The sequence below is a fragment of the Poromitra crassiceps genome (genome assembly GCF_964638095.1).
Source record: "Poromitra crassiceps genome assembly, chromosome: 2".
NCBI classification, from domain to species: Eukaryota; Metazoa; Chordata; class Actinopteri; order Beryciformes; family Melamphaidae; genus Poromitra; species Poromitra crassiceps.
Window position 1 is genome coordinate 80,090,395 of NC_139624.1, and position 21,318 is coordinate 80,111,712.

The 21,318-nt window shown below is 42.6% G+C and overlaps 1 protein-coding gene across 1 annotated transcript; it reads right to left on the reverse strand.

The window, feature by feature from the left end:
• Positions 1-27: 27 nt before the first annotated feature.
• Positions 28-18,695, reverse strand: LOC310772417 (zinc finger C2HC domain-containing protein 1A-like). Its single transcript, XM_083632221.1, has 9 exons — positions 18,576-18,695; positions 17,813-17,886; positions 16,536-16,652; positions 11,771-11,915; positions 10,374-10,519; positions 9,718-9,823; positions 6,567-6,642; positions 3,399-3,506; positions 28-1,815 (listed from the first exon to the last, which is right to left on the reverse strand). Exons 1-9 carry the CDS (start codon positions 18,598-18,600, stop codon positions 1,680-1,682), a joined length of 933 nt encoding a protein of 310 aa, XP_083488347.1. The 5' UTR covers positions 18,601-18,695; the 3' UTR covers positions 28-1,679.
• Between the last annotated feature and the right edge of the window lie 2,623 nt (positions 18,696-21,318).

Genomic DNA, 21,318 nt, shown 5'->3' on the forward strand with positions numbered 1-21,318 from the left:
ATAATACAGTACATGACAATAAGTGCACAAGCGTATCTGGGCTAACAACCACTGCATCCAGTACAGGCAAATGAACCTATCCAGTACGTGAAAGCATTGCTTGTCATGTACAGTAAATAGTTTTCCTCTGGGGGTGCTGGGGGAGGGAAGGGGTTCTCACACAAATGTCTTGCTCCCCAAAGTACTACAATCGTGATGTGAGTGACAGTGACAGATCATTACCCATACACCTCAAGTAGAGACACTTGTTTCCCATGTCGGTGTATCCCCTAACAAAGTACAGTACCTGGAATAAGATGTGGAATCTGACTGTAGACATGTGTCTAGTCTGACCCTCCTGTGTTTCATGTGCCTTAGCTATGTGAAGTTACTGCCGTACCAGTAGCATAGTTAAAGGTATAAGCAAGGATACTGCGGCACAGGGGGGATGCCTATACAAAGTCACAATTCTGAACAAAATCCTGAATAGCCATGGTTTTGAAATAAACCCGTGGGCAAGAGAAGGCATGGATAAAGTCGTTGCAGCAGAACTTTACTCATCCTCAACACCTGTAATGTCCAACTGAATACTGACTCAATAGAAACACTGTAAATGGGAAAATAAATGTAACGTATCAAGGTGCCTTAAAAGTTTCATACATCCAAATAAAAACATTTAAATTCTATAGATAACGTTAAAAAAAGAAGCAGAGTCACTGAGCAAAAATCAGATGGAAAAGAATATATGAAAATAAATAACTCATTTCATTGTATGAAATGAGGGGGAATAAAAGGATTGACCCTTGAGTAATGCTACATTTCAAAACACCTGTATATAAATGTTAGGCCTATAATGGCAGCAATAAGAGAGTTGGAAACAAACATTGCTTTTAAAGTAACGTACAAAAAACAAACAGGTAGCACTGAGATTTAACAGCTAGCTTTGACTGGTCCCGGTCAAAGGCGTGTGAAACCTTTCCCAAATTTCAAAACCTTTCTTCTTTACAATAAACACATTGTCTTTTTCAGTAGTCAATCATATTGCACTTCATCAGGAATATATTTTTGTATGCGAGGGAGCGGAGGGCGATGGGAGAAAGGAATTCAGGATTTCATATTATGGTTGATTGGGGATCAGAATAAAAGGGCACAAGAACTAGTCACCTCTAATAAGTGCCCCACACATTTCCTTTTTCTCCTTTTTCACATTTGAACTCATTTACTAGCTTTATTCCCTCTTCACCTCCGCTACCATCTTATTCTTCCATGCACAGATGCACCAATACTAGTGTGTCACTACTGAATGAGTACTGAACTCTTAATTATTGACCCATCTGATCCCGATTTGGACCACGTTAGTGCTCTGGACAAAAATAAATAACAAATCTCCCTTTCAGATGACGCATCAGTCTGTGTGTGAAGCAGAGGCTCAAGCTTCTTGGTGTTTTATTTCCAGGGATACAAACTCATGGAGAGAGTGAAAAAGGTGACAGACACCAGGGCAGACTCAGAAACTACTCAGAAATCATTCACACAAGTTGCCCTATTTTGGGATCAAAAAGGTGACTGTCACCTAAAGGTAACTAGTTTGCATCCCTGATTTCTGATCCTTGGATCGTATCGGACTTTATTTTTGGGGAAATTCTCGGATGCCAGTCTGAGTATCGGCGCACCGCCACTCTCTTCTATTCTGTGCTCCTTCAGATACACATCCGCCTGATCCCACACTCGCAACAGAATTTGGCTGACTCGATAGGATACCTGGTCCTACACGAGTGACAGAACTTGTTCTTCGTTCCACCGTTGTCCACTTCGTTCCCACTATTGGCATCATTCCTGAGAGGTTTGAGAGAGAAGACAGAAGCGCCAGTGATGGATAACAATAATGTTAGCAAATCATAGAATGCTTTGTTTATGTAGCGCTTTTTCAGCTAGACACCTAACAGAAAATGTATTTCAAAGACTACTTACTACTACTGAATATTATAATGAAAATCGCAATCAAACAGATAAAACCTCATAACATAACAGAATTAACATTAAGTAAAAGTACAAAGATCTCCATCAATGTTTAATCTTAACAATAGAGTATTGAAATAGTAAGAATATTGCTAGATATCAAACAGCGGGTGTTTGATTGTTCCTTATTAATCATGTTGATCAAGCGTTTCAATTTGAAAGTAACACTCTAGTGTGTTTGTCCAGTGTGTTTGTCTAGTAGTCAGTGTTACATATTGAGCCATAGAGATTCCAGTCTAAGGATTATTGGAGTTATTGTTTCTTCCCTGACAATGTCATTTATGTTTTTTTTACCCTGTACTTGAAGTTTGTTAAATAAACTAAACTAAACTAATCTAACCTAACCTAATCTAATCTAAAGGAACGTTTCTCCCCCCCCCCCCCCACAAAGCTTGCCAAAGACATTTTCTGATCAAAAGTGAAACAAGCGTGAATAAGGAAAGGACATTGTTCAGTGGGATTGTCTCGAAAAGATGATGAATAGTTGTGATACAGCATACAAAAATAGAACGCCACAAATGTGTGCAACTTAAAAGTTGTAGGAGCTTCATTCTTCCAAAATAGGAGCATGCATTGCTTAGCACTTTTAGATGTTCTTGGACCAAATAAATAAATATATTTTTTGCCTATAGAGAGATTAACTCTTGAAAAATATAACCGTGGTCACATTTGTCAAGATCTGTGGTGCCCCCTACTTTCTGTTTGGAAAACTTTTCTCAAGGTGATTCATAACCGACTTGGACATCTGCACTATGGGTCCCTATGGACATTATAAATTAAGGACATATCATGTTACCATCACAACTTCGTCGTTGCTTGTTTCTTTCTTATTTTATTTTAATTGTTTGTATGTTTTTTATATACAATGTGTAAGTATGCTTGTGTGAGTGCATGTATGTGCACCTGTGTACAATATAATGTTTTTGTTTGGGAGGCAGGACATGATGATATTCAAGTGTACTGTTAAGTTGGTATGCTGCTCATCTAAATTTGTCATGGTTGATTATTGTACACTCTTTAAAAATAAAAAAGATGGTGTGCAACTGGAGGGAACTCTGTGTACTGTAGGCAATATTGTCATGAGCAGATAATATTGCCTGAAACACTTCAGAATTCATCCTGCTGCTGTTGTCAGGCAGTCACATCATCAATAAATAATAAATAAATACAAGGGAACGAGTTCTATTCACAGCCATGGCTGTCAATAGAAAGGCTAGCCATAGCCAAATTTACTATTTTAGAACAGAAATATGCCTAATAAAAACCTAAAAAAAGGAGAAAAAATAAAACGTCTCCTGTTGTGTGTCTCACATTGTCCTGTGACCCTCTAGCAGATGTCGTAGTAAATTGTCAAAGGATTTAGCAAGGAGGGGCTAAAAAAAATCAGATTGTTGGCTTACCTAGGGTTGTAGTTGTCTACTCTCTTCTTGTTGAGTCCTACTCCAGATTGAGTGTTCTTCACAGAGCCATAGCCAGTGCTCACTGCTCTGGGGGTCTTAACCCCCACCCTGACGAGACAGATGATTGATTTTGATTGATTGCCTTTATTAATCCCACAGTGGGGAAACTTACTCGTTACAGCAGCTCTCACAAGGAAGACATAAAAACAGCTCTAAAAATAAACACAAAGATAAATCCAATACACACACTAAAAGATAAGAACAGCAACAATACTTACCAACAACAACTAACAATAGCAACAGCAGCAAAAGCCATTAGAATGGTAAAGTGCAAAACTATAAAGTGCAAAACTATAGCCAGCAGCACACAATAACAATAGTTACCAATAAAAACAACAACAACAGTGCTATATTGTGCTGAACTATTATTGGATGTTAAAAAGTCTGACAGCCGTAGGGACAAAGGACATGCGGTAGCGCTCCTTCTTACACCGTGGGTGTATCAGATGTATGAGAGGGAGGGGATGGAGCAGTCAAATGTATAGTTACTTGGAAGGCTGGGTTTGTAAAGATGAATCAAGTTCAATGTGCAAGTTCAAAACAAGAGGCACTTGTGCTGCCATGATATATTATAATAAACACATCCAGTTATGTTTTGGGTCATTGGTTAAACTAGCACACATGCAGATAGACGTCAGCAGCTTCAGTTAATGTTCACATCAAGCATCAGAAAGGGGGTTGAAATGTGACCTCAATGTGAGTTTTAGTGTTTAGTGTTAGTGTATTTCTGAAACTGCTGATCTCCTGGGATTTTCACACAACAGTCTCTAGAGTTCACACAGAATGGTATGGAAAACAAAAAACATCTAGTGAGCGAGCAGCGCTCTGTGGACGGAAACACCTGGTTGGTGAGAGAGGTCAGAGGAGAATGGCCAGACTGGTTGGCGCAGGCAGAAAGGCAACAGTAACTCAGATAACCTCTTTACAACTGTGTTGCAGAAAAAGCATCTCAGAATGCAACACGTCTAAAAGTTAACGTTTTTCATCACTAAATTAATTTCTGATTACTTTTGATGCCTAAAAGCAGGGTCGTAGGTTTCAATACTTGCCACTTTACAAACATTTATGGCGAAAAATGGAGCAACAAAATCAGCTGAGCTTTGTGTACTTGTAGTACTGCAGGTGGCCTCTGCGCTGGTATTGCGCAATACCCTCAAGAATGCATCATGTCAAACTGCCAACAGCAATAATGTGTGCTTGTGACCTAGCATATCAGATGGGAGACCCAGGGACAAAATCTTATCAAATGGGGGTCTGTGGTTTAATTTGTGTCAGTTTAGGTGTCCTTGACTTGAAGAAATTTGAGAACCACCCTCATCGTAAGGGCCTTTCTGTCTGTGTGGAGTTTGCATGTTCTCCCCGTGCTCCCCCAGTAGTGGGGCTCAAAAAATGCACTTTCAATGTCAAATAGGTCGCTTCCGGAAAGAAGCGTCAAAATTTGCACAAATAATCCTTGTGGATTGTTATTTTGATAAAAGTAACTGGCCACGCAGAAATCTCGATCTTTCCAAGATGGCCGCCATTTCCCGCCCCAAAAACACTATTTTGGGGGCAACTTTGGGTAGAATTGTCCAATACGAATTATCTTGTTATCAAACCATACATTTATGACCACAGAGAAGCCAGATTTGTTCCATGTAAATTTCAAAATGGCTGCCATTTCAAAGATGGCTGCCATTTCAGCTATTTTTACGATAGGATTTCACTGTCCAGGGCGATTTTGATGATTCTGGTGTCAAATGACAGGTTTTTAACTATGGAAATTTAAAAATTATACATCAGAAATCATTTGTATATTTCCTTTTGCCATTTACTCTGCATATATTTTCAAAGTAATGTGAAAATATGCATAAACAACAGTATTTTAGCTGGGCTACTTGGAGCGGAGCACCAGCAACATGAGCAACTCAGGGGTCAGCCTGCCTAGCAGCTGTAGTGTCAAGGACTACTCCAGCGCCAGCCTGCACCACCTGCAGGACACTCAGGAGATGACCCCCCCCCCTCATTGATTTCCTGTCCCCACCTTGACTCTCATTCTTTCAAAGCTATTTATTGTTTTAGCAAAAATGTATGTAATTACTTTACAGCAAGGTGTCCATTTATAAAAGTGGTAATTATTAGATCAAATGTACTTTATTAATTAATAGATTAATGTATTTATTTATTTATTTATAGCTTATGCATATTCAATTGTAACCAAATAATCGCTCCCTGTGAAAATAAAATGTCAATTTCCTATACATTTCTAATAAAAGTTGTGCTAAAATACTGTTGTTTATGCATATTTTCACATTACTTTGAAAAGATATGCAGAGTAAATGGTAAAAGGAGATATACAAATGATTTCTGATGTATAATTTTTAAATTTCCATAGTATAGTTAAAAACTTGTCATTTGACACCAGAATCATCAAAATCGCCCTGCACAGTGAAATCCTATGGTAAAAATTGCTGAAATGGCAGCCATCTTTAAAATGGCAGCCATTTTGAAATTTTCATGGAATAAATCTGGCTTCTCTGACTCTGTGGTCATAAATGTATGGTTTGATAACAAGATCATTCATATTGGAAAATTCTACCCAAAGTTGCCACCAAAATAGTGTTTTCAGGCTGGAAATGGCGGCCATCTTAGAAAAAAATAAAATTTCTGCGTGGCCAGTTACTTTTATCAAAATAACAGTCCACAAGGAGTATTTGTGCCAATTTTGGCGCTTCTTTCCGGAAGCGACCTATAGGTGCTGTTTTGAGCCCAACTTCCCCATTAAAAACATGCAGAAGATCAGATCGTCATCGTCATCCGACCAGTGACGACAACATCCGAAGTCGGTTCCCGGGCGCTGTACGAGAAAGCGACCACTGCTCCTGGCCTGCCCCCCGGAGGAAAGGACAAAGCCAGGATGGGTTAAATGCAGAGGACAAATTTCACCGGCCACCGTCAGCATGTGTGTGTTGTGGCCCTCCGTGCATGTGTTGTAGTGTGTTGTGTGACAATAAAGACGGGCTGCCGTCTGAAAATCGTTTAAAGTATGAAGTACAGTAGTTATAGTAGTTTCAAACAAACAAGTTTTGCTGTGCTGTGTCATGTGTGTTTTTGTGTGTGTGCACTGACCCTGATGGAGGGCTTGAGAGGTCGGAGGGAATACTCCTCACCGAACTTGCAGAGGAGACCTTACTAGATGGGATTCCTACGGAAAGAGAAGGAGAGAAAGAGGAAGAGAGAGAGAGAGAAAGAAAACATGTGCAATGAGTCAGTGTAGTCCATGTGATAATCTCATTAAACAGCCAAAAATAGCTGATCCATCCCAGCCTGAAGAAAGGTCTTCACAGCAATCTATTACAAAATACAACTTTGGATGGAACGTTTGGAAACAACAACATTCAATAATAAAGGATTTTATTCATAATGTACTTTTTATTACAAGATGTCAACAGTGCAACAGCAAAGGGCCATTTAAAAGAAGACAAAACATACAGGAAAGAAAACTGTTCTACTGTTGCACTTACTAGTCGGGTTTCCATCCACCTGTTTCTATGCAAAATTTCAATTTGCGAAGTGTGGAAACGCTGCAAAATTCGCAAAAGCCTCCAAATATTGCAAAAACTTTTTCACGCTTGAGGAAGGTGGAAAGGTCGGGTGTGTCGATAAAAGGAAAATGTGATAAGTGCAGTGGAAACAGATGAAGTGATATTCCGTCGTCTCTCCATTCAAAAACCACACAGTTTGCCTTGATCGCTGCAAAACATTACATGCCGTGTAGCCTACACAATAGGGCTACACATGGTAAATAATGGTAAATAGGCTACACAGCACAATACCTGCCGTGGTAAACAGAAGAAGACTGGGATATTAACTTTAAGGTGACTCACTTCTAGAATTGAATGAAATTGTATTCACTTACTATCTGCTGCGTGGATTATAACGTTATGGTTGCCGAGTCGCACCTGGTAATCCAGAAATTGCTTTATAGTACCTTTGTCTACTTGTAGATCATCAAGAAACTTTAAATGAATAACGTTAGATGTGTTTAATAGAGCTGTATCGGGTCTAGCAGCAGATCAGCAGCTCAGACAGCCTCAAACACCAGGTGATTGACAGCTCTATCTGCTGCATAATAGCAGCAGATGGAAACGCACATTATTTCGCATTTACTTTTGCCGACTTTCTGAAAATTCGATTAAAATTTACGATACTTTTGGATGGAAACCCAACTATTGTAAGCTGTGCTGACTGGATAAAAATTTCAGTTAAATAGCTAAACTATGAACAATTAAAATAAGGTATGATGGTAGAAGTGTGATAGAGATGAATGGAGGTTGGGCTGAAACAAAGTGAAAAAGCAAAGCAGCAGTCAGAAGTGAACATGGAACAAGGTTCACTATCACGGCTTCTTGCAACGAATTAGCATTTTAAAGTTGAATGATTTGTACCCATTGAGAAATATAGCTGGGTTATGAATGCTCTCTGGTGACAAACTACAATGGATTATAATGTGCTTCTTTATTGATATTATGACTCATGAAGTAACTGCCCCATTTCAGTTTGGGTATTTTACAATATAGCATCAAACACAACTCAGCCAATTAGAACTTAGGAAGTGTCTGTTTAACTCACTTTATCACACGGCTTTGTTGAATGCCCCCCCCCCCCTTTTCTCCCAATTTTACTTAGTCAATACCCCCTGTTTAAGTGGTCCCGGTCATTGCTCCACCCCCTCTGTCGATCTGGGGAGGGTGTCAAGTAGACTCTCATGTCTCCTCTGATACACATGAGCCACTTCTTAACATGCAGTGGAATCCATATTATAACCCGCTCCTAGCCGGTTGGCCTGCATGTTAACACATTCACTGCCAGCCGTTTTTTTTTTACTGTAGGTAGCTTCTGCCAGAGGGTTTTTTTGAGGATTCTGGCTCATCTTTCAAGACCCGAGGATTCTTTTCTGCTAAGATTTTGTGAACACACAATATCTCAAAAGAACTAATAGAATGTGTGCTTTCTCTGTCTAAAAGAGTTAGTTTGTAGAGTTAGTAGTTATGTAAGCATTAGCAGTTGAATACAGCATGGTTTCAGCGTCAGAAAAATTATTCTGAGATAAACGGCTTTTTGTGAAATTCGATAGAACAGTCACTTTAACCATTCATTTTTGGCATCAGTAAGACGTCAGACATCTAAACAATAGTTTTGAACAGTAATTTCCTCCATAACAGCAGGAAACCCCCCTCTGCTTCCAACTCCTCCCTCCGTGTGTGTCTTCTTGGCTGCAGCGGCCGTGTCACAAGCTCGTTGCTGCTGCTGCTGTAAACCTCGCGTCACCAGGCTCATTGCTTTGCTGCTGCTGTGCCTGTCTGCGCGGCCGCTCTTTGAGGAAGTCTGGATGGACTCGCTCGTTACTTGGAGTTTTCGTTGAGAGCTTTGATGAAGCTTTTGCGATTCTGGTCATATTTATGCTGCGTGTTTCAAAGTGTGTTCCACCCGTAATCTATTATGCAAATTTGCAATCCCGCACCGCCAGCAATCAGCGCGAAAACGAAAGCGTTTTCGCCCATCCATTTTCATGAGAATGGCTTGATCACACTGCTTTTTGCTTGCCTTCCTCTAGTCAGGAGAGCACTGTCGCCACTTAGTGGGTCGGTGGAATGGGTTGTACACGTTCGGTAGCTCCAATAATTTTATAGGAGACGTGGGGGGCATTGATCCACGTAGCACCGTCAAAAAAAAAAATATATTTTTTTTGACGTCTCAACTCGTCATTGGCAGTGAACCGTTGGAATTTTTTTGACGAGTCAACTCGCCATTGGCAGTGAACGTGTTAAACAACAATTAGCCGGCCTACGCGCACTCCCGCGAGTCCGTATCATATTCATCTCGGTCGCCGGTGTAGGGTCCGCATTCGCGCTAAAAACCCTTCTGCGTCGGTGAGTACCCTTTGAAATGTCTCTGTGACACTTAAGATGAGTAAGATGAGTGTAAGATGAGTGTTTTAACATTGACCGCTGTTTGAGACTTATGTTAGCGCCTCTGATAACGATCGTATAAGAGACTGTGTAGGAGGTGAGTAGCCAGTGACAACACAGTCCTGAAAGGGGCTAGTGTTTGACTGAGCTGTCCTGAAACAAACAAAAAAACTCACAAGTTAAAATGTCTGTCTTCTCTTTCTGCACTACACAGAAAAGCAACACAAACATGTAGACGAAAGTTGAATGGTCAACTAAAGAACCACCAAGTAAACCAGTACCGCAGAAACAACGTAGATCCAGCTTACCAGGGGCCTGTGCAGAGTTGTATCTCTGGGGTAAACGAGAGGAGGCAGAGGGGGTGGTGGACGCAACAGGGGAGTTGACCTTCTTCACAGGAGTAGAAGCCTTGAGCTGAAGAGCGACAGAGAGCCAGTGTTAGATCAATTAGCAGTGCCAAGAGGGCATAACACAAAAGGGCTGGGTTTGAAGTCCAATCACCACTTTTGAAGGTGAACAAAAACAATATGTCCTTCGTTACACAAGAAAAAGTGTGTTAGCTGTTGTTTTCCTTGAGTCATACCACCATACCCCAGTCTACAATGAAATGAGCCTGTGTGTCATGCCCTCTGGTGCGGTTGTGCCTGTGTGTACAAGTTTACATATCATATATTAAATATCAAGTCGCTATTTTACTCCATCATGGCACAGTGTGCAAACTTCACAGAGATAATGAAGGCAGAGTTTGGACTGCACTGTTTTTATTGGCACACGTTAACCCCCTAGTCATGCATCAAAGCTGTTGCTACTGTAAGTAGCTGGCAATCTGATGTGTGTGAGTGTGTGTGTGTGTGTGTGTGTGTGTGTGTGTGTGTGTGTGTGTGCGTGCGTGCGTGCGTGAGTGAGTGTGTGTGTGTGCGTGTGCGTGTGCGTGTGCGTGTAGTCTGTGCATGTCAGCTACTACCTGTGTGCGAGCAGGAGGTGGTTTCTTGGAATCTCCTAACTTGCCCTTGTTGGGCATGCGGGCGGCCTGCTCCCGGCAGAACTTGATGTGTCTGTCGGCTGCGTTCTCGCTGAACCTCCTCTGACAGTACGGACACTGGATATAGTCTAAACACAAAAGAGGCGCGAGTAAATATGCCTGTAACTGGGATCTTAACGTTGCACAATGGCAAATTGCAAATTGTTAAGAGACAGCTTTAAGACTGCTGCATGAGGGAGATTTGAAAAGTCTACGCTACAACTCAATAAATATTGTCAGTGGGGATTCGCAAACGTTAAAGCCAAGCCATTCCACTCTATCTTCCTTTGAGATTTTACAACATTGAAATCAATCAATCAAATAATGACTGAAATACAGTAAGTGGTGTTAAGTCTCTCCTGCCTCTGCTCCCAATTTTACATTCTCTCTTCCTCTGCTTAACCCATTATTGTTTTTAGTTTCTTGATCAAGTCCAGTTGCCCTGTACCTGTGTGTTACTGTACCTGTGTGTTACTGTACCTGTGTGTTACTGTACCTGTGTGTTACTGTACCTGTGTGTACCTGTACCTGTGTGTTACTGTACCTGTGTGTTACTGTACCTGTGTGTTACTGTACCTGTGTGTACCTGTACCTGTGTGTTACTGTACCTGTGTGTACCTGTACCTGTGTGTACCTGTACCTGTGTGTTACTGTACCTGTGTGTTACTGTACCTGTGTGTTACTGTACCTGTGTGTTACTGTACCTGTGTGTACCTGTACCTGTGTGTTACTGTGCCTGTGTGTTACTGTACCTGTGTGTACCTGTACCTGTGTGTTACTGTACCTGTGTGTACCTGTACCTGTGTGTTACTGTACCTGTGCCTGTGTGTTACTGTACCTGTGTGTTACTGTACCTGTGTGTACCTGTACCTGTGTGTACCTGTACCTGTGTGTTACTGTACCTGTGTGTTACTGTACCTGTGTGTTACTGTACCTGTGTGTACCTGTACCTGTGTGTTACTGTGCCTGTGTGTTACTGTACCTGTGTGTACCTGTACCTGTGTGTTACTGTACCTGTGCCTGTGTGTTACTGTACCTGTGTGTTACTGTACCTGTGTGTTACTGTACCTGTGTGTTACTGTACCTGTGTGTTACTGTACCTGTGTGTTACTGTACCTGTGTGTACCTGTACCTGTGTGTTACTGTACCTGTGTGTTACTGTACCTGTGTGTTACTGTACCTGTGTGTTACTGTACCTGTGTGTACCTGTACCTGTGTGTTACTGTACCTGTGTGTTACTGTACCTGTGTGTACCTGTACCTGTGTGTTACTGTACCTGTGTGTTACTGTACCTGTGTGTTACTGTACCTGTGTGTTACTGTACCTGTGTGTTACTGTACCTGGGTCATAAGAGGGAGGGGGCGGTGGGGGTAATGGCCCGCCATCCTTCATGACCTGGTCGATGCCCTTGGCGGCCCGGATAGTGGCTATGAACTCTTCATGTTTTCTGCGCCAGTTGGATGGCTTCTTAGGGGGCTCCACCGCCTAGAAGGCAACACAGTGGAGATACTCCATTATACAACAGTTAGTTCCGGCTGAGCAATTTGATTGGACAAGAGGGATCCTAGCAGTGCTGATATTTCACGATAACAGCACTGGCACTTCACTGTGTGTATATCACTCCGCTTCACAGCTGCTCTAAATCATTGACTGTATACATCCATGGTGTTAGCTGCTGATTTGCTCCACAAAGTAAAACCGTTTTCACAATATGCGTTATTTTGATAAACAGACCTTACAACGGGGCTCTATAGAGTTACGTGTCTAGTAACATTATTAAAACATCATAAAGATAACGCTGTTTTTGATAGTTTGCTAAAATACTAGTGCTAATCTGTTAGCGAGGTATCGGCGAGCGTCTTCTTCTGCTCCTAATAGCTTTGCGGCAGACTAGATGCCTTGCGGCACATTGCTGCCTCTCACTGGTTGGAAATATTACTGTTTCTGCTTGCTTGGTAACTAAGGCCATGTTTAGACGACAACCGTCTCTGCATAAAATGGCAAACTAGCTTTGCTTGCTCACCTTTTATTTCGCATTCATACACAGCTTTTGTGATAACGATTTGCGTGCAGACTGAGGCCGACTGAAGCCGCAAAAGCGTCAAGTGAGCCAGAATAACATTGAAACTTCTGGTTAAAACCTTCACAATAATGGTAATTAAATAAACTGATGCATGTTGCAACGTTTTTTGTGTGTGATCCGAAATAGACAGAATACATATAGAACACAGACAACTAAAGTCAATTTTAACACTTAGTGAGTCGCCAACCCTGATTTTTATTTACCCAGTTATAAAATACGGCTTTTATTTTGAAGGTAAAAACGCCTAGCTTCCCCTATTCTGTCTGTTTCGAACGTGCTTGATTTAGCTTTGTGATTAAAGTTTTAAAGAATTTTCCACACGATGACACGGAAGTCACAATGGTACCCTAATAAACTGCTCCAGATTGGATTACCGAATAAATCCCCAGTAAAGCAACATAAAAAAAGACCTGAGCACAATTAGGACTTAACTTGAGGAAATGCATCGCAGACAGTGAGTTGTCTTCAATTATTCAATGCGGGAGACAGTGATTAATAGGCTATGTGCGACATTAGTAGGGGGCACTTAACGCAGATTATGTGTTTTCAGCAAATCGTTATCACGTTTGTTGAATGTCAATGCGACTCATTGTGCCTGTGCCAGAACTGTATAGTACTCCGCTTCACAGCTGCTCTAATCAACAAAACAAACACCAGCCAAGTTACATTGAATGTCATTCACAAAGCGGCTGTGATTATCTTCGGCACTCGGCCTGCCGCCTCGTGCCTACGACCGAATCACAGCCGTGACGATATTAGCCAACAACAGCACTCCCTCTCGTGTGATATTGCTTAATTACTGTATACCAGTCACCTCAGCCCAGGATCCAAATGAGAAAGCTGGCGCTGCCGAAGCGGTAAACATTGTTACTGCAATCTTGATTTGTTTTTGTTACTTTTATTCGGGTAATTTACATGTTGAGTGACCTCTAGACTAGAGATAGACCGATTAATCGCATTTTGGAGCCATTTTGAGATAATCAGCAGCATCGGCTGATGCCTGGCCGATAAACTAACTAGAAATACTGCATCGCGGTTGTATTGTGCTAGGGTATCGGGAGCCGAAACCCTAGGCTCGCCCGCTGCGTGGCCTTGCCACATGCAGCTCGGCCACTGTGTGGCCTCGCCTGCTCTATTGGCATGTGCAGCGCACAATTGCTCAACTTTGCATCACTGATAACATCACTGTCACTGATGATGTCACAAAGCCTATGACATCACAGATGATGTCACAATGCCTATGACATCATCAGTGCATATGACATCATCAGTGATGTCATAAGATGATTTTGGTCAATAATGATATCACTGATGATGTCATAGACATTGTGCCATCATCAGTGGGACAACAATTGAAACAGATGCCTCCGCCAACAAGTCAGGCTGCAGTCTACATCCATGTCTGTCCAGGTCCAGACTCATACAAACATAAATACCTTGGAGTCCACGGCACATTGGTGTGGCCATTCAGCCTTATGGCGCTTCCGCCCCTTGAACCCCGACTTTCTATGAGCTTCCTATCCCTAGCTATGGCCCCCTTCTCTCACCACGCACCCTCCCACCACCCACATCCCCCTAGCCACTCCGCCTACCTACCGCTTGAACCCCCACTCCCTATGACCGCCCTATCCCTAGCTACGGACCATTTTCTCATACATATATTACAGTATAAAAAGAAACAGCCTACAAGCTCGTGCATCGTCTTCCCATAGTGCAGTGTGAGTGGTATCTACTGCTAATGACTTCTGACTGAAGTAGTACACTGTGATCGGAGTTGCTTCCTTGGCAACATGATAGCCGAGTTGACTTCCTACTTCTTCCTATTTGGTTACAGTCCTCAAGTTCAGCAAGCCTCTCTGTCTGCCAAACATGGTGAAACATGATTTCATTCCTTTATAGAGCACATCATTTATGTCCCTCATATGACAGAAAAGTTTGAATGCATGATATATTTATATGGCTGTTATTATTATAGTATCTTGTAGGCCCAAATGGCCTGGGCACACGAAACAGGGCATGACACTTAAATAAACAAATCAATCAATCAATCAAGAGAGAGAGAGAGAAAAGAGAGAGAGACGTTGACTCATTCAGTGGCTGGATGACTACCGCCCGGTCACACTCACTCACGCCATTATTATGAAGTGTCGAGAGACTGGTTCTGGCACACATTAAAAACATCATTCCTGTTACCTTGGACCAAGACCTGTTTGCCTATCAGGCAAGCAGATCAACCCAGGATGCCATCCATAGCTTCCAGTCATGACTGTGTACCTGCTCATACCCCTAACACCATCATTAAGTTTGTTCCAACAACAATGAGTCAACGTAGAGAGAGGATGTGCATAGGAAACAATGCAATATGGACAACATGTTACCGTTTACATGCAGTACTCTACTTGGAAATGTTCTTATTTAAGTATTTTAATTAATTAATTAATTACTCTTGTTTCCACCCCTATTGTTACTTTATTTACTTGTTGATGCATAGTTTGTTATGCATCAACTCAGGAAGCTGCATTCGCAATTCTGTTGTACTTGTGTACAATGACAAAGGACATCTTGAATCTTGGACAGCAGTTATTTCACGCCAAGACAACAGAAAGCATCATTACCTTGTTTGAGTTGCCATCTAAACACCTGTCAGGCAGTGCAGTTCAAACTGGCAGAGAAGGACTGTGGACTCTCTAACACTCAGTCTGAGTGACCTACTTGGCAACCTCTACAGAGGTAGTGTCATACAGTGGATTGTCAAGAGGTCATAGCCGTCAAAGCTAGCAATTAGCTCAGCTGCCCAAAGTCAAAGCAAAGACTGTCACCCAGTGCAAGTTTCAGAAATTGCTAAAATAACTGTATATGCTTGAATATTCGGAATAGGGGTACATTTTGGCAAAGAGTAATAGTGGAAAATACTGCTGATCTTTTTTTTTTTTCTTTTTTTTTTACTAACGCCAGTGTGAGTCCACACACAGATCCAGCAGACCAGTCAGCTCAGTGACTCTTGTGCAGGAAAGCGGTATTAAATAGTGGAGTAAATAAATACCTTTTGCTGAAAAACCAGGAGGTCTTCATCAGAGTCGCTGGTCGAAACATCAATAAACTGACCTGGGAGCTGACTTATTTTTCAGTGTGCGGACTTGATTTATTTTCTGCTCTAAGTTTATTTTGTATTTGTCCTGCACCTGACATGCTGAGCTGATGTGCGCGCCCTACTTCTTTCGTCAGTAAATACCTTTTGGCCTTCAGTAGAATACTTGATAGGCCTAGGTGTGCCCCTAAATCGCATGAACATAGAAAAGAAAGACAAATGAAATAGGACGAATCAGTGGAGGATGAACTGCAACTGAAATACAAAGTGGTTTAAATTGTATCAGAACTTGCCAAAACAAATGACTGAACGTCATGAATAGAACAGCCCAGCTGCAAATATGTTGGCTGTTCATTACAGCGATCATCATTATGTTCCCTCAAAATGACAGGTCCTAGCTTGCAACATTTTAATAGCTGACCCACTTCCGGCTTCCAGTGACTCAAGTCAAAATGTTTCTTATCGGACAGACCAAGACACACAAAGCTATTCATCTTGACAGTAGCTCTGCTGTCTTGAGCTGTATGGAGTGTGTTATGTTAGCAACAGTAGCTATAACAGTCGAAAGCCTCTCGACTCGTGATCAGGCCCAAGGCGCACCTTTGCTAGCGGCAATTCTTTGAACTAGAGCTGTCCAAAGCATTAGGTTAGATTTTGTGTCTTAAATATTTATAGTGGATGAATCAAGTTGATAATAGATGGGCAACATTTGAAGGCAAATTGAAATGGGAATAGGAATATGTAAATGACAGATCATAAGTGAAATTAAAATATAATAATCATGACAGCATGTATAATTTAGCTTCAATTCAACAAGTTTCTGAAAGAGAGCTTCAAGACGGGGATTTACAATTTTTAGTAGTTTCTTCTCCCTGTTAATTTTCCTATTGAACTATGTGGTTTGGGTCTTGGTTTGCATCAGGTGTCTTCTTACCTTTGCTTTGATGGGTTTGACAGTAGAGATGTCAGTGCCCTCAGCTCTTTGCCTACTGGAGTCAAAAGCCTTCCTCTTTTTGGCCGCTGCCTTCTGGCAGATGGGAATATGCTTCTTCTGCAGGCAAGGAAAGAGATGGCAATGGCTAAATACAGTGCAAGTTAAATCAGTTTCGACACACATTTTAGAAACACCTGCCATTACTTGAGAGCCGTAGCTTTGTATTATGCTAATAATGATCATCTTTGTGTAATATAGTACTTTACAGTTTAACAAAATGCTCACATAACCATAAAACTATCATAAATAAATGAAGTTATAATACCATTATAACTAAAGTTCGGGAACAAGGCCATGCCACAACTAACCACTCATTCAATCATTCAATCAGTCAATCCCTTGCTCCGCCCGGATTCAATCATTCGCTCCACCTACATATACGCCCCAAACCAAGATCCTTTCTCGCTCTTGTCTCAAGTCCAAACTCATCCCTCCCACCCAACGCCTTAATCTTCTATCTCAGCCTAGGAACCACCAGGGATAAGATGGAGCCATCAAGACCATGAAGATTCCATCGCCGAGGCAGTTCCCCCATCCAGAGTCTCACTGGCCTGGTTCCTCGAGACATCTACTCATACTTCCTTCAAGTCATCCCTTCATCCCTCACCCCCTCATCCCTCATCCCATCCCCTCATCACATCACCCCCTCCCCCCATCCCTTCCCCCATCCCTTCATCCCCCTTCCTCCTCCTAATAAACTATCAATCATTTGTGGCTTGGTCATAGTTAGTGAAATATGAGTTGTAAGTCATTTTCTATAGTGCATTAATCTCATAGTGAAGTGGCTCTTTTATGGCTACATGTGAATAATATTCTAGTGTTTTGTGGTTTGATGCAAATCCAGAAAGTTCACTTATTTGCCCCCAAAAAGCTACAGCACTTGGGTTAGAATTTCTCACCTTCCCTACAAAGTGCCTTTCACAGCTCCCTACTGGCTGGACGCAATGTAGCCACAGACACTCTATTATCAAAAGAGCTGATATCCTGTCAGCTGATCACCAATACACAGGCCTAAACATGGCCAACGGCATACTCAACATACCAAATGTATCCTCTCAGCACAATACTTTGACCATAGAATCAATGCTTTGCTGTGGTCTGTGTATCATAGTATGTCTAAATCATTTGTGTGCTGTTGTTGGTAAGAGAGGTGCTTGTGAATACAGGCATTTCGACATGTGATGAATGGCCCAAAAAAAGAGTGTTTCTTTTTTTACCAGGACTTTGGGGAAGAAGCTTCTTCCACAGATGTTGCATGGACATAATTCCTCGCCAGGAGGAGCTTCCCCATCTGCAATTGTCAAATAGAATACAGTGATCAATATGTACATTACATATTACATTATACATTACAGTGATCAATATGTAGTGATGGGGTCAATAGCTTAGCTAACATTGTCTTGCATGATGATGATGGGAAGGACAGTTAGGGCATGACACAGGCATGACAGTTGTCAATTGTCAGATTGGCTCCAGTAATAACTTTATTCATTAGAAGATAATTAGCATCACTTTATGCTGCATCTGTGGCAATGGCAAGCTTTATCATTAGGCTAACGCTACTACATACCCGGTAATAACGTAAGACATTGGGTGGAGGGAGGGTCATACAGTAAGGCTGTGTTGACTGTCAGGACTTAGAATAATGTACACACATCATACATTGAAGATAGTCAGTTCTGGGCCAGAACTGACTGTCACAACCAAAACAGCTACAAACAGACTCATTCGTAGCAGGCTAACACAGGCTAGCTCCAGTAGCTACCACTGATGTGTCTATGGTATGGATCACACCCAGTCAGACAGTTAACCGTATATAAAGCTTCATCACCCGGCCCTGCCTAGCATAACGTTAAACCCCAAACTCGCTCTGAAGGGCGACTTTAAGCACCAATACATCCCCCAACACAGGGGGATGAAACGGAAAGGTTGGGGATTTGATTTTGCAAACAATAACCATCTGAATCCACAATATCTCACCTTCAAGTTCTTCCATCATCATCATCCGTTGTTTGAGGTTGCCAGTGCCACAAGCAACCACAAAGTAGCCGAGCGAAGAGAGAACATTCACGTCTGCGCACTTCCGCCGTCGTTTAAACACCGTTGTAGCACTGAGCTGATGCGTTGTAGACGTTACAAAGCTTTTTGGCGAACGTAGGAATCAAACATTTAACGGTCTGTCTGTGCTCAAATTCGTGGCACTATATCTTGCTTCATCGGTAAGCTTACTCTGTTTCCCAAATACACTAATGTTTATGGTCTACAAAACTAGCTACAACTGTTGTTGTGACGCTACACGTGTTGTTTGGCATGTGTTTGTTATTGTTTTGAACGATCTTGACAAATATAATCTTTGGCTGCGGCTTGTCCTGCTGGAAACGGCAAACTGCTGGAAACCGCCTCACGCTCTAACATCGGAGCATTTCATTGGTTGATAGTGTGCGGCTTGCAAAGAGGGGGTGGGTGCATTGTTTACTTTGAACAGCAGGTGGGGCGTGGGAGCCAACCTCATACCTTCCTGACCATATTGTCTACTAGAGCCCAGTATTATTCCCAAATATGGGGATAAAGTGTTCTACTTTGCAGTAGTTTAGATAGATTATCAGTTGTTAGGAATTAGAAATGTGGCAAGGCTCAATTTTCATTGAAACCATGTATTGTTGCCCAAGCTTTTAATAGTTTATATTTAGATCTGGTCCAGTGGTGCAGTGATAAATAAAAAGGTGAGTAAACTATGACCTGTGACCCTGCAGTTATCTCCCTTATAGCCTATGACAGACCTAAATAGCCCCCCCAAACACTGAAACAAGTGTATGCCCCTGCTTTGTGAGCTCAAAGACTTGACCACAGCGAACACACTGAAGCTGCCAGCTTGTCCATACTGAATACATGTGTCAGTTGAATGGAGTGATTCACAGCCAGATGCTATGAAACTGCAGTAAACGTGTTGCTGAATGGTTACAGCCTCGCAGCCACCACAACAAGATCACTGTTTGTCAGACAGACCCAGACAGTTCGGTGTGTGTGTGCTGCTCTCTCTCTCTCTCTCTCTCTCTCTCTCTCTCTCTCTCACAAACACACACACACACGCACGCACGCACGCACGCACGCACACACACACACACACACACACACACACACACACACACACACACACACACACACACACACACACACACACACACACACACAAACAACTAACAACTTTTTACTTTTACTCCCTACATTTTAGCACAAATATCTGTACTTTTGACTCCTTACAACAGGTTAGTAGTTACTTTAGTTGTAATGAATGACAGACAAAAACCATGTAACGTTGTCTGTCTCTCTTGTCTCGTGCTCTCCCAGCTTTTACGCATTATCTGCACCTTTTTAGTGGAAAAACCATATCACACAAATTCTTAATCAAAGTATAGTCTTTATACATCTTAAAACATGTTGGGGTAAGCACATCTGAAACAAGACACAGAGTCTGGCATGGCTGATGATTTCAGAAATCACTGATGATGTCACAGACAGTGATGAGGTCAGAACGGCAAGTTGGCTCAGCCTGGTGACCAGGCCACTACCTCGTGATGTCATAAATCAGTGATGATGTCACAGATGATGTCATCAGTGATGTCACTCGAGCAATTGTGATGTCAGTCATCAGTGATGTCACTCGAGCAATTGTGATGTCATCATCAGTGATGTCACTCGAACAATTTGTCCCTTCATAAAGCCTTCCGGATCCATCCAGAAGATGGCGGTTATGCAACATAAAGGATGCCGACTCCCATAAAACAACACAGAAGAAGAAGAAGAATAGTCGGTACAGTGACAGACCTGAAGGAATGAGTGTTTGAGCAGGGCGTGACGACAGGCAGCTCCACGATGCCGCTGACAAAGGAGCCCTGGACAAACTGAGGACCCAGCTGCAGGAGCGCTTCAGAAGGCGGATCAATCAGTGGTGTTGGTGGAGGGGTGGGAGGACCCCTCTGAGGCTCGCAGCTATCTGGGGTCACACTGCCTGTGTGGCCTACCTGATCATCCAGGGAGCCCAGGTAGACCTAGCTGATGACATAGCCCGCATGCCTCTCTACTGGGCCGTGTTTACTCACAGTTCACCTGAACTGTGTCTGGATCCTCCTGGAAGCCAGGGGTGACCCCAACAGAAGAAGCGTCTCATACGTTACACCCCAGTCTACTGTGCTGCCCAGGCGGGAAGGCTGGAGATACTGCAGGAACTCATCAGGTTCTGTGTTGTGCCTGTTGACATGGATAGCATTCACACCCTCAGCAGACCTGCAGATCAGGAAAGCAGCTGGCCCGGATGGTGTCAGCCCCATGGTGCTCAAAGCCTGTGCCCCCCAGCTGTGTGATGTGCTACAGCTGATCTTCAACAAGAGCCTGAGTCTCCAAAGGGTCCCCGTGATGTGGAAAATGTCCTTTATCGTTCCTGTACCTCAAAAGCCAGTGCTTTCAACACCATCAGGCCGGCTCTACTGGGTGAGAAGCTGACGGCGATGCGGGTGGATGCCCCCCTGGTGGCCTGGATTGTGGACTACCTGTCTGGCAGACCACAGTATGTGCGCCCGCAGAACTGTGTGTCAGACAGAGTGGTCAGCAATACGGGAGCACCACAGGGGACGGTCTTCTCTCCCTTCTTCTTCACCATCTACACCACGGACTTCACCTACCAGACAGAGTCTTGCCACCTTCAGAAGTTCTCTGACGACTCTGC